Raw genomic sequence first — 14,312 nt, 5'->3', positions numbered from 1 at the left:
GGGAAGAGTCAACTTTTCTCTCAGTGTAGTTCTCTATAGGCATGCTGTTCTCAGAGGAGTATTTCATAGAATCTGGATCGATAGACACGCATTTCATGCGTGACACTCTTCCCTCGAAGGTATTCTCATCCATAACTTATCGCTAAGACAAAATGGTCAGCAGAATTTGCAAAGTTATCACAAATATCAAGAATTCGATGGTACCTAAGCGTTTGATATTTGATGCTATATTGATAAGATTGGAAACATCTTTATCTGATTGAGTGGCCCGGATGGGAATTCCATATGTCAGCGAGCTTTAAAGGTCATGACCGGAGTGCCCTGAAATAAAGCACCGTGGCGGCGTAGCACTTCATGTGCAACTGCAAATCTTTTCAATCTGCCACCGCAAAAATAGAATAGTAGCCGTTTTCACGACGGCCATCTGGTACACATTTGGTACACATTTGGTCAGATTTGGTCAGATTTGGTGCACATTTGGTCAAATTAGGTTCAGTGTGCTTCTTCGCACCTATTAGCTAGGGTTGCGCTAATTGTTTATATACCTTCTTTGTCATAATATCAGATATTATCATCGACTAAAACACTGAAATGAATTTATAATTTAACCCTCGCCGGCCGAGGGGGGGGGGGGCGGGTGCCGCCCCCCCATAGGGTTTTTTTCGCGATAGCTCCGACCACGCTGGCGATAGAGAGCTGAAACTTGGCATACCTGATCTTTGATTCAAGCCGGATCTTTAGACACCAACCGCATTTTCGGGTCAGGTCAGGTCACTGACTTATGACGTCATAAGTGAACCTCTGCACGGTCTTCAGATGTCGCAACTTCGCAACGCCCTCACTGCCAGAGGAGATGTCACAGGGAAATGAAACTTGCAGGATCTAGTATCCATTATGAGTCTCACAACTTGTATATCTCGGATTTTTCCTAAAGGTCATTTGAGGTCAGGTCATTTTCGTGACCTCACCATTATAAGTCAATGGGGAAAATGAAAACTGTTATTCTGGCGCCGGGAACGATCTCCAACTATCTCAAGCACACGGAATCGTAATTTGATGCACTCCTTGCAAGGTTAGATGCGTCACTTTTGCAATGTTGACCTTGCGTGACGTCATTTATGACGTCATCAAGGCCATATTAGTTTTTCGTCAATAACTCTTGATCAAATTGAGCTAGCGAGTCGGGAAAGCCACCAATGGACTCAGGAAGACCTGCCGAATCAAATGATATGCAACATGACCTCTTTCGACCAACTTCGTGACCTGGGGGTGCTGACCTGACCTTGACCTGAGGTCAACACCCCAAGTTGACCTGACCGGGACAAAAAGTATATCATTCGACGCGCCTGAGCGACACGAACACGATGCTGCCAAAATCGCGGCTCTGCGGCCGTTTTTTGCGAAGTTATTCACCAAAAACTGAACCGTACCTTGGGGCACTTGACCTGACCTCAGAGGTCACCGGTTGACCTAGGACCTTAAAATCGGGTACCAATCTCTGCGTCTCGTAACGGCGCACACGCCGCGACGCGCTAGCTCCACCAGGGGCGAAACGGCGAGGGGGTGTCGTACCCGCCCCCCCCCCCCCCCTCGGCCGGCGCGTATGTAGAAAACCAATAGGTCCGGCGAGGGTTAAGATATTTGCTGTAAAAGAGATTTGGTAGATATTTGGTCAAATTAGGTGCATTCACCAGATAGGTCGTCGTAAAAACGGCTATTATGTACATTTCACATTGCACATGTGAGATGAGGACAGAACCCAAGGGTGCTGTTTTATGCTAGATCTCGCCAGGCCTATAATTTGCTGTTGACCGGATTCCCGCTGAAAAAGCATAGCGAGCTGCGACCATTGCAGACTAAAGCGCTCTTATACTTAACTGGGCCAGATAAGACTTTACCAAAAGATTGATCGTCATATTTTTGAGAGACAAATGATTCGTTAGCTTAATTAAGCTATCATTTTTAGTTAATTACTTGAGACAACTGAGACAACTGTTCTAGAAATTGGGACTTGAGCAGAGCTTCTGAATTTCATTCGTAGAAATTGAATGAATATTCCGACATGACACACCTACCATTTTCTTTATATTGAAGGTATCATCTTGGCCTGCAATTGACCTAGATTGATGCAGTCCACTCCATCGATGCGACTCATCAAGAAAAAAAACGTCAGGTGATGATCCAAACACTCTCGGACCGAAAATGCCAAAGGCAGCATTTGACACCGTGAATTATGACCGACACCCACTATTTAAATTTAATGACCTCCCAAGGGCCCATTATTCTCTGCGGCTGACTGGCTATGGCCAATAACAGGGCCACTAATCCGCCAACGGACACATTGGATAAAGTCTTCGGCTTCAGACGGAGTCGGCCACTGAAAAGTCGCGCCTTAACTGATAAAAAGTGCCAGTCAGATCAGTCAGGTATCGCATAAAACGTCCCCGGCGAAACGAACTAAATCAGAATTGATGGACCGAACCATGCCGGGCCGGGACAGCGGAGGTTATATATTCTTATAGTTTGAATTAGATATTTGTGTCAGTTAGATTGAAAAATGTGTAACAAATTACGCTCGGAGTTATTTTTTGTTTGTTATTTCAAATCTTTATGCGGATTTCGAATTGCAAGTGCATATGGTAAATTTAAAACTAAAGAAATAAAGGGCTAAACGTTTCAATATGTGATATAAGTTGCCACAACTATGAGCTTTCTTTGAAGACGGATGATGTCAAATAGTGATAAAACTTTTCTTATTGTCATCCCAAACCAGCACCGTACAATTTTACTTCCTCTCTTGACTTACCCGTATTACACCCATCTATGCGTTCACGCGAGATTCTTCTGAACTGCATGTGCACTGTAAAAGGGCACCCATATGCAGCTTCTTCCTCCAGGAGTCTCTGCCTCAGCCGACTGGCTCTGCCTCTATTCGCGCAGTTCCGCCTCCCAAACCGGACCTCCAATCGGGGCCATATTAGTGCCCTGGCCCGGCGGTTATTGGAGCCCAGTCCCAGTGCGCCACACGTCTCAGCCGCGCCAAATGTCGTCTCAGCCGCGCCACTTGACGTGACAGGTGAGGCGAGACAATGGCGGCGCAGATGTGTCGAAATGAACTGGGCGCGGGCGGAGAGGCTGGACGGCGGCTGCCGCCAGTGCGGCATTCATCTGTGAGAAATGTCTGAATATAGGTGACAGGTGGGGAAATATGGACTCATATGAAGTCATATGGCGACAAATATCGGAATATTGACGATACCGTCAAATTTGCCCCGACTGAGTAGTTCATTATCCAAAGCGATTTGTATCGATTCTTGTCAGGTACGCGGCAAATTGGATGTCCCCTGCAACGGATCGATGATCACATGTTGATTAAATAACGCATCATCTCGACGTTTCAGGTACCAAGCAGAACCTTCACCCGATTAGGTACCAATCACTTAATAGGCAGCTGCCTTTTATAAGTGCCGTGCTATGAAGAAATATTTGATACCAATGGATATGTATTAGAAATATTCAAATAGGTAAACTGATTGGTAGATGTTCCATTAACTATTAGACATTGAATGGCAGTAATGCTGATTTAATATCTTACTATTGTTCATGTTTTTTTTGGGGGGGGTCGTTCTCATCTATCTACCGGCTCGAATCAACATCGATAAAACCGGTCTCGTGCCAACAAAATATTGTGAAAATACTTATAATACTTATCACTTTGTGACAATAGCAGCACCACGACCAATCCCGACAAATAATCTCTTCTGTCCTGAAATTTCTCACAAATGCAACCCCGTCCGCCCTCTGTTGCACCTTTGTTAAGAGCAAGGCCTCCCTCGACGAGCGCTCTGCTTCTCTAATTTTCAAACAACAGCGTCATTTATCAGTGTTCCCGGGTGCGTCTCTTTTCGTCAGCGTCACTGTCGCCGTCGTGCGTCTCCGAAGGGTTTGCGGAGCGCCAGAGACGACTCCGACGAGCCTGTGTCGGGTGGCATTAGGGGGTTTCGTCGTGGCGGTGCAGGGGGGAGGGGATAGGAGGTTGGAAATATAGCTATACGAGTACGACGTCTACGGCACACGTAATAGACAACGGGTGTACCGTCATGGCAGATGCTAACATCAGGCGCCGTCTGCGCTTACTTATCAACAAACGCTATCTTGTCACATATTTATTTAAATATATTCATGCAAATAGGATAGTGTAACAAACAGCTAATATATCAAAATAATGCATTAGGTCAGCTGCAGCATTCACATTAAAAACAGCCCATCAGTGCCAGTTATTCTTGAGGAATAATGACATTTTATGCATCGCGACAAGCTGTCATTTACTAAACAAAGAAAAAAACACAACGACCAGATAATATCAAATGGCGTAAGGCTGTAGCAATATCTTTACTAAAATTGAGTAGTTGCAGTGTTATCGGTAGTCGGGATAGGCACTACAGTGGTCACGTTGGTCGGTACGGGTGCCTCGGTGGTCACGTTGGTCGGGACGGGTGCCTCGGTGGTCACGTTGGTCGGGACGGGTGCCTCGGTGGTCACGTTGGTCGGGACGGGTGCCTCGGTGGTCACGTTGGTCGGGACGGGTGCCTCGGTGGTTGAGACGGGTCCTTCAGTGGTGAAGTTGGTCGGGACGGGTGCCTCAGTGGTCACGTTGGTCGGCAGGGGTCCCTCGGTGGTCACGTTGGTCGGGACGGGTCCCTCGGTGGTCACGTTGGTAGGGACAGGTCCCTCGGTGGTCACGTTGGTCGGTACTGGTCCCTCGGTGGTCGACACGGGTCCCTCGGTGGTCGGTACCTCGGTGGTGGTGGTGGCCGGCTCCGTGCAGTTGACGTTGAACCTGAAGTCGCACTGGTCCGTGTCCTCGTTGAAGTAGAGCCCGTCGGGACAGGTGAGCAGGATGGGCCGTCCGTTGGAGCACAGGTAGAACTGTGAGCAGCTCTGGTCGCTGGCCACGAACACGGGCTGGTCGGGGTCCGAGTTTCGGGGACAGTCGGACACGGGCGCTGCCACCAGGAGCGACGGCACGACCGCCAGCAGGGCCACACTCAGCGACGCGAACACACGCATCATACTGATGGCTGAAATGGAAAGGAATTAATTAGGAATTATTATGGACAGACGAAATGATGAATAATTACTGCAGCCCTCGCGACACTGTGCTGAGTTATAAGCATAATCTTTACTTTGCTATTTATCTAACTAATAAGCTAGGTACTCTGTGAAATTAACACAACCTGAATGGAATGAATCAACATCCACTTGTGGAAAGACTGTTCCATGTCAGAGACAGGTGAAACGAATAGGTGCAACATAAACACGCATGGTAAAACTTAACAAGATTCATAACAAATTCATAACAAACAAGCTCTGTTATGTAGCAATGCTTACCTTTCAACTGAAGAGCACAAGTGAGAAAAAGCAGCAAAAGCTCGTTAGGCGCTGGCTATGAGCAGAGTTGTCAGCGGTTCAGCTACGTAACCAACTAACTAGGTAGGCTGTTGCTGATTGAAGTGGAACTGCTGCTGCTACTGCTGCCTAGGACTGTATTTATACCGTTGGTGTATCAATTCATATCATATCTTGTCGCCTAGACCTTGTGTGACATATCTCACTTGCACACACTATTCAGCGAACGCAACTCTCATTCGCGTAAGATAGCTCATGACGTAATGTGCGTCGGGTCCTAGAACTAGTACCGTACGGTAGATAAGAGCGAAGAGACGATAAGGTGTCACGAGTGCTTCTGTCGATCGTAAGCTACAAGTGGCGTCAGAAGTACCCTGACATTGGCCGTGGGAAAGTTCCCGGGCCGGAGATCTGAAGTGGGCGAGCCGGAGCCGGGCAGTCTGTGTTATTGTTGAATCAGTGACGTCAGTTCACGCTAAACAGGACCACTCCGACGTAGCTGTATACGGTCGGTGCACGCAGATCCTGAGAGCGGAAACGGCTGACTTGTCAGCTTCTGTAAAATTTACTGAACTTCATAACAGGTAGAACTTCCATGCCATTTTTTCTACATAATCTCGTCTAATTTTATCTATGCTATGTACATCTGTTTCAAATTTCATTTTATGCTATCCAATGCGTGTCTAATCGACATAATGCAATTTATTGTTGTATATGCTGCAGATTGTTATCCTGATCCATTTGAAGGCCAAAGCGAACATTTTTAATGACGGAATACTATTTACACGACTGCTATTATTGTTAGAATTATCGTATTTAGCGTCGATTAATCTTTCCTTCGCATCTTATATTTTTGTCTTTTCTCCGAGCGTTTTTGAACCTTGCGTCTGTCGATGCCCTTGTGTATTTAGCGAGTATTAACCTCAGGCACCCAACCGATACGCAATATAAATTTGTGTGTTCTTAAATAAAAAATATGATAAGTAGTCTGCTTGACATTCAGGAACGGAGAATGTGTTGGTTATATCGAAACCCTTTCCCTCTTATGTCTTACATCGGTATGTTTTTTTTTAAATAAGTACAACCTCGGTGCCTTTTACATAAAAATTGCCTTAAACAATTTATTTGTGTGCTGTGGTGTGTTCACTATTCGGACTCTCTGTCTCTGGGTACTTTAATGACGTCACACAGCCACAGACCCGTCAGCTGACGGATGGCAGTCAGCTGTTTCCGTTCTCACCGAGTGACGTAACTGCGACAGGACAGGACAACGTAGGACCCTGAGGCCAGCAAACTAATGACCCTCTGGTTGGTATCTGCATCTGTATAGTTGGTATCTGTAGTCGGTATCTTCCTTAACTGCTAAAGGAGCATCCACAAACCAGGGGAGATGCAGCAGCAAGTTGAGAAAATCATATTGAAAGTTATTTCACTTTTGACAAATATTTAAATTGTGCCTGGAGACGTTTTACCTGCATTGTCCTCAAATTAACCTCAAAATAACCTGTAAATCTGTAAGATGAGCTCATCGAATCAGTGAGTAAATATGTAACGTGTTGTAAGAAGAGCAAATAGCATATGAGGATTTCTTTTAGGCATAATACACCGTTAGGCGGCACGGGCGGACATCGATAGCAGCGCCTCTATCGGTCAATAGGGAAAGCTGGGCTGTAGGCGACGAAATACCGGCTGAGTTGTCACACGTTGAATAGGTTTACAGACATCCGTCTTGTGAAAAAGTTGAACTTTTGCCTTCAATATTTCTACAGGCAATTTTAGAAGTGTCTTCACATAGATTACAACACCGTTTAGATTATTGTATTCACTTCAAGCCTTCCTTATTGTTCTTGATGATGCGGGAACTATTTCTAATTAGTATTTCTAGCTTAATAAAAGAACATATTGTGCAAACGATGAAAAAAGCATAGATGGAAGATTTTAAATGCAATTTTCTCTAGCAATTAATGGTAAATTCTCTACAGATCAAGGAAAAGATGCATGCTAACTGATAATTTAAAGTTCTTGGAGCCACTTGTTTTCTTCTTTTCTTACGTTGCCCCAATGTCCGCGAATACACTTGTGATAACGCCTATCGCATAGTTTAACGACATTAACTAGAGAAGTATCGAAAAAAATCTGCTCGTTAACCCGGCCGGGCCCGGGGGGTAATCCCAACCACCGCAGCCCGGAGAGGAGCGTTTTTCGCCCCCCCCCCCCCTTGTCTAACTTCGTAAATAAGGGAGTTACGGAAACAAAAGCGATACCAAACGAAAGGTCCTTACGAGACGATTCTAAAGCACCTAAAGTTTTTGACCTCAGGTCAATTTTCAAGGTCAGAGGTCAAGGTCAAAGGCAAAACCGGTACATGTGTAGTGATCTCAAAGTAAGCGTTCTAGAGGACGGCAGGATGCATCAAACCGGCAAAATTGGGTGTGAAACGAAAGAAGAGATTCTGAGGATTCCGAAACTGTGCTCAAAATCAAAGGTCAAGGTCAAGATCACGCTCAAAATTGACCTCAAACTTTACACTTTTTCGTACATCTTGCGTGCTAACTTCCAAGATGTTTTGAAATGTTTTGAGGCTTATCAGTTCCCTATTTGTGGTTCATTTTAAGATACAAGGCTGCCCAAAGGTCAAGGTCACAGAAGAGTATCCTTGCTAGGCTAGAGGCTATGCCACTGATTCAAGTTAGTAATAATAAATAAGACAATTTTGCCATCCGGAAGCTCTAAATGAAGGCTTAGAGGGAAATGGATGCCAGATTCGTGATCAGTGGGTACAAATACATCATAGCCGACCTTTCATGTGTCAAGGTCAACCAAAGGTCATTCCAGGTCACATGAGGTCAACATAAAACTTGACCTTTTCCAAACAAAATATATATCATTAGACGCGGCTTGACAAGACGAATGCGATGGTACATACCACTGCGGTAGCTCTAGGACCATTATTATCGAAGTTATTTGCGAAAAACTAAAACCACATTTCGGGGTCGTTGACCTGACCTCTGACCTCAGGTCACCAAAACTATTTTTTTATTTTTCTCTAGGTCAAACGCTACACAACTCTGCTCGTAATTTGTCTTTATCTCTAAAACTCTATTTTTAGCAGCTATTTGAAGTTTGCGTCTGTGACGCCGAAGTTTGCCGGTCAGGGGTCTAGAAAAATCGACCCTGTGACGTCATCAAGGGGGCTAGGTCCAAATTTTTTACTTCAGAAGATGTCAAATTGATTGAGAAAAGGTACTGAAAGTTTTGTTTTCCTATCCCTAAGCGTTCGGGAGCTATCGCAAATATTCGCCAGGGGGGGGGGGGACGCCACCCCCAGGGCCCGCGAGGGTTAAGCGGACTGGCCATGTCAGTTGTCACCGTTGTCGTTCTCCGCAGCTGTTGTGCGTCTACCATTTGGATGCTGTTTGAAGGAAATGACGACATTTTCTTTCGTGATTATCTCGGACCTGTCACGATTAGTGCATTTCTTCTCTGGTTTCACGCAGCTTCAGTCTCTCCAGGAAAAATATCAACACATATTTGCAATGTTTTGGCACTTCAGAAAGCGTGTTAAAAACAAGATCTGCGAAGGCACTCATGAGGTCCTATCGGCACCAAACACACGGCGTTATCAGCGAGCTACTACAATGCGCGTTATGTCACGGACTTGTGACGTAGGTGAGACTCTGTTCTCTGAATTCAGAGCACAGGTGGAATATCCTGTTCAGGTTCCGTCCTTCCGGGCTGATAGGAGCGTCGTGGCGGTATAAATGTCTCGGCTGTTGATGGCAGGGACATCAGTTGAGTGCCAGAGCTACACAGCTGACAGGCACCGCAGAGCGAGGCAGTCCAGAAGGCAGAAGCTGTTGGTTCAGTGGTGACAAGTACTTCCTCGATTCAAAGGTAAGACAAAGTTAAAAATCGCTAGTCCAGGCGGCCAGCCGCCAAGCATGTCAAGTATCCACATGAATGGCTCGCTTTTCAAAATTCTACAAGTCATGTCAATAGTGCCTATACGAGTGTCTGTTTGGTTAGGTTGTTAGTCAATAAATGGGCATGCAGGCATGTTGTTTTGAAGCCATTGCTTGAGCTCTGCTGATATCGTATCTGTGTTGTTTCAGCCATCAATATGATGCGTGTGTGCGCGGCGCTGAGTGTGGCCCTGCTGGCGGTCGTGCCGTCGCTCCTGGTGGCAGCGCCCGTGTCCGACTGTCCCCGAAACTCGGACCCCGACCAGCCCGTGTTCGTGGCCAGCGACCAGAGCTGCTCACAGTTCTACCTGTGCTCCAACGGACGGCCCATCCTGCTCACCTGTCCCGACGGGCTCTACTTCAACGAAGACACGGACCAGTGCGACTACAGGTTCAACGTCAACTGCACGGAGCCGGCCACCACCACCACCGAGGTACCGACCACCAAGGGACCCGCATCGACCACCGAGGGACCAGTACCGACCAACGTGACTACCGAGGGACCCCTGCCGACCACCGAGGAACCCGTCTCGACCACCGAGGCACCCGTCCCGACCAACTTTACCACTGAGGCACCCGTCCCGACCACCGAGGAACCCGTTCCGACCAACGTGACCACCGAGGCACCTCTGCCGACCAACGGGACCACTGAAGCTTCTACATCAACCATTTATCCGTAATCGGTGGTTAAATTGAAGATGCAAGAATCCACACCGCTGTGCCCTTTCCCAGAGCTTTAATTTATATATAGGACTTAAAGCTGCGATGCACGGGACATGCATCCCGTATGTTGTTTTTGTATGAGATGTTTTGCTATTATTGCATGTGTTTATGTTCCTTCGAGAGATCAGCGGATGCACGATGTAATGTCTGCAAAGAATAAACGTGTGGTTTGCTATTAAACATTTTTATTTTCTGTCATATCGCAACAAGTGGGCTTCTCAAGCATCTACCTCAAGCTGCTACTTACCTTATGTAGTTTTTTTTTGGGGGGGGGGAGGGGCAAGAGTTCTAGAAAGCAGGTGTGACTATAACATAACAATAAAGGAAATAGTTCACTGTTAACATGGGGTTTTAAACTGGAATAGTAGTGTCGTAGCTTGAGCTGAGACTAGCACAGATGAGGAACAACGGCCCAACGATCACCCTAGACGGAGATGTTCAATTTCTCGCTCCGTAAAGAGTGCCTTGCAGAGGAACGAGTGCCTTGCTGAGGAATGCAGCCATGCCGTCGTCAGCCAATCAGCATGCTGCTCACAGCCAATGCAGCATGCGTAGGTAGGTTTGAACAGGAACTACGCAATATGATTGGCAAACGCGTAATAAGCTTCTGCGTCAAATTTCAATGGAATTGAAACATCCAGCATTCACCATTGATATCCACGGAAAGGGTAAAAGGCTACAAGCTCTCTGGTGGCTACGATCCGACATCTATTCTTGAACCAGGGGAAGAGAGAACCAACGGAGTTTATAAACGGCATTAGAGGAAGCCGACACTCGACAGATCAACAGAAAAACACCGTTACCTATAGGCAGGTGCTCAATGATCTGTATCGATGCTTTTCAATGGAATGAAATAGGAAAGCAATGACAAATGGTGTGGCATTACATTGATTGACTGTAGTCACATCACTAGCCATCTGGCTTCTCATAACAATCACTTGTATTGAATGTGTTCATTAACCCGGCGGCGCCCTGGGGGGAGGGGGTAACTCCAGCCCGTACAGCCCAGGGGGGACAATATTTACCCCTGCCTAACTCCACAAATATAGTTGCAACGGAAATAAGAACCGTACAAGAAGAAAGCCCTGTACGAAACGATTCTAAAGCACCAAATTTTGTTTACCTCAGCTCAATTTTCAAGGTCAGAGGTCAAGGTGAAAGGCAAAAATCGGCATATGTGTAGCGATCTCAATCTAAGTGTTCCAGAGGACGGCCGGATGCATGAAACGGGTTAAAACAAGGGGAAAAGACAGAAGAGAATCTGAGAAATCTGATGATGTGCTCAAAGTTCGAGGTCAAGGTCAAGGTCATAGGCAAAATTAACCTCAAAGTTTGCACTTCTTCGTATATAATTGTACACTAGTTTCCAAAAAGTTTTGAAATAATTTGAAGGTTGTCAGGCACCTATTTCTGGTTCGTGTTGCGATACAAGGCTGTTCCAAGGTCAAGGTCGGAAAGAGTATGCTTGCTGGAGGCTATTTCACTGACTCAATTCAGCCATAGTAATTCAGCCATATTTGCTATACTAATACTGATGCTCTAAATGGATGCTTAGAGCAAAATGGATGTCAAAATCGTGATCAGCGGCTACGAGTTCATCATATATCACCTTTCATGTTTCAAGGTCAACAAAAGGTCATTCGAAATCACGTGAAATCAACACGATGTGACTTTTCTAAACAAAATATGCGTCATTCGACGCGTCTTGACAAGACAAATGCATTGGTACCAGTGCCTTGACTCTAGTGCCATTTTTGTTGAATATATCTGCGAAAAAAAAAAAACTTAAAACCCTGCTCGGGGTCGTTGACCTGACCTCTGATCTCAGGTCGCCAAAATTATTTTTTTTTACATTTTTACCCAATCCTATACACAACCGTGCTCGAAAATTGTCTTTATCTCTAAAACTCTACCTATTTCTGGCATCTGTTGGAGGTCCACGTCTGTGACGTCGAAATTCGCGCGCAAGGGTCCAGGAAAATCGACAATGTGACGTAATGAAAGAGCCTGGGTCCAATTTTTTTCTACGAGAAATGTGAAATTGATGGGCGAAAAAGTACGAAAAGTTTGGCGTTTCAATCCATAAACGGTCAGGAGCTATCGCACATGTTCGTCAAGGGGGAGAAGGAGCGTAAATTTTGTCTCTCCCAGGCCCGCGAGGGTTAATTTTTTTATGCAAGAGTATTATATCTAATAGGAGGGGGAAGATTCTGATACCCTTCCCCCCGCGGGGCGTGGGTCAACAAATGTAATTATAAAAGCTACATCACTCCCACGTAAATAAAGTGGCAAAATTAGTGAAACGACATTCGAGAGGACACTGGCTATATGGCACCTGCTTCCGTTCACAGTGTCTAACGTCCGTCTGTGGAATTGCTAGGACACTGCTTTCAGAAAAATGACATCAGCCCGATCGAATCCCAAATCCCAGACAAGGTGCAACAAATGTTGGCATTAATCTTTGAGGTCACCCACCTCAAATTACGCAGCGATTTATCACTCTACTTGTTGTGCTTGGCACTTAAGGTGGTCTGTATTAGGGTGTTATCTCATGAGGTCCTATCGGCACCAAACACGCGGCGTTATCAGCCGGCTACTACAGTGCACGTTATGTCACGAACTTGTGACGTAGGTGGGACTCCGTTCTCTGAATTCAGAGCACAGGTGGAATATCCTGTTCAGGTTCCGTCCTTCCCGGGCCGATAGGAGCGTCGTGGCGGTATAAATGTATCAGCTGTTGGTGGCAGGGACATCAGTTGAATGCCAGAGCTACACAGCTGACAGGCATCGCAGAGCGGGGCAGTCCAGAAGGCAGAAGCCGTTGGTTCAGTGGTGACAAGTACCTCCTCGATTCAAAGGTAAGACAAACTTAAAAATCGCTAGTCCAGGCGGCCAGCCGCCAAGCATGTAAAGTATCCACCTGAATGGCTCGCTTTTCACAATTCTAAAAGTCATGCCAATAGTGCCTATACGAGTGCCTGTTTGATTAGGTTGTTAGTCAATAAATGGGCATGCAAGGCATGTTGTTTTGAAGCCATTGGTTGAGCTCTGCTGATATCGTATCTGTGTTGTTTCAGCCATCAATATGATGCGTGTGTGCGCGGCGCTGAGTGTGGCCCTGCTGGCGGTCGTGCCGTCGCTCCTGGTGGCAGCGCCCGTGTCCGACTGTCCCCGAAACTCGGACCCCGACCAGCCCGTGTTCGTGGCCAGCGACCAGAGCTGCTCACAGTTCTACCTGTGCTCCAACGGACGGCCCATCCTGCTCACCTGTCCCGACGGGCTCTACTTCAACGAGGACACGGACCAGTGCGACTACAGGTTCAACGTCAACTGCACGGAGCCGGCCACCACCACCACCACCGAGAGACCGACCACCGAGGGACCCGTCCCGACCACCGAGGGACCCGTACCGACCAACTTTACCACTGGGGCACCCGTCCCGACCACCGAGGGACCCGTATCGACCACCGAAGGACCCCTGCCGACCACCGAGGGACCCGTCCCGACCACCGAGGGACCCGTCCCGACCAACGTGACCACCGAGGGACCTGTTCCAACTATTTCACCTTAATTTATTTTTGAGTAACATTTGCGTGTCGCTGAATGATATGGTGTAAAGCTTTAAGTCTACCACAGACGTTTATCGTTTATTATTTGCAATTGTTAAGATGTTTTTTGTCGGAATGCGTACTTACTGTTGTGCCTTATGCTTGTGTGAAAATATCTGGCTCGTTTCGATAATCCGATCCTGTACAGTGAGTCACCTACCTCAGTCTCATGTGGTTTTTTATAAACATTAGAGCTATGCTTATTCAATAAACGTTAAAATATATTTTGTGCTTTGCTTTTGCTCGTAGAGTTGGCACTACGGCGAAACACTGTCCATTTGTGATATTTCACTTGATCATCTTGTCCAGGTGATTACCTACGTTATTGGAAAAGTCTTTGATAACAAAGAGTGTTTTCGAGATCAAATTATAGAGTGCGGTCGATTGTAGATCAAAATAGTCGTTTTTGATACTGGTCTCAATCTAAAACTTGTAATTAATTGAAAGCAAGACTTTTGGTAGGTTTTATTTCTGTTGTACCTACAATATGCCGCAATGCGCACTTTGAATGCTGAATCTTTGGAAGTCCATTCACAAATAGCTACTAGTGAACAGTCCTTGCATCATTTACAGTGCTCTCCGTGTCCCCATGGCGGATCGGACTCGGTAT

The 14,312-nt window shown here is 46.3% G+C and overlaps 3 protein-coding genes across 3 annotated transcripts; 2 read left to right on the top strand and 1 right to left on the bottom strand.

The window, feature by feature from the left end:
- Positions 1–4,153: 4,153 nt before the first annotated feature.
- LOC122367938 (threonine-rich protein-like) lies at positions 4,154–5,683 on the bottom strand. The gene is made up of 2 exons (XM_043341495.1): positions 5,392–5,683; positions 4,154–5,081 (listed from the first exon to the last, which is right to left on the bottom strand). Exon 2 carries the CDS (start codon positions 5,071–5,073, stop codon positions 4,396–4,398), a length of 678 nt encoding a protein of 225 aa, XP_043197430.1. The 5' UTR covers positions 5,074–5,081; positions 5,392–5,683; the 3' UTR covers positions 4,154–4,395.
- A 3,513-nt stretch (positions 5,684–9,196) lies between these two features.
- On the top strand, positions 9,197–10,273 carry LOC122367942 (peritrophin-1-like). The gene is made up of 3 exons (XM_043341498.1): positions 9,197–9,303; positions 9,522–9,892; positions 9,995–10,273. Exons 2-3 carry the CDS (start codon positions 9,530–9,532, stop codon positions 10,049–10,051), a joined length of 420 nt encoding a protein of 139 aa, XP_043197433.1. The 5' UTR covers positions 9,197–9,303; positions 9,522–9,529; the 3' UTR covers positions 10,052–10,273.
- A 2,556-nt stretch (positions 10,274–12,829) lies between these two features.
- LOC122367939 (peritrophin-1-like) lies at positions 12,830–13,925 on the top strand. The gene is made up of 2 exons (XM_043341496.1): positions 12,830–12,952; positions 13,172–13,925. Exon 2 carries the CDS (start codon positions 13,180–13,182, stop codon positions 13,663–13,665), a length of 486 nt encoding a protein of 161 aa, XP_043197431.1. The 5' UTR covers positions 12,830–12,952; positions 13,172–13,179; the 3' UTR covers positions 13,666–13,925.
- Positions 13,926–14,312: the final 387 nt, after the last annotated feature.

Source organism: Amphibalanus amphitrite, unplaced genomic scaffold (genome assembly GCF_019059575.1).
Source record: "Amphibalanus amphitrite isolate SeventyFive unplaced genomic scaffold, NRLGWU_Aamphi_draft 000909F_arrow, whole genome shotgun sequence".
Lineage (NCBI taxonomy): Eukaryota > Metazoa > Arthropoda > Thecostraca > Balanomorpha > Balanidae > Amphibalanus > Amphibalanus amphitrite.
The sequence above is the reverse complement of the archived record's forward strand: the minus strand, read 5'-3'. Positions and strand labels throughout refer to the sequence as shown.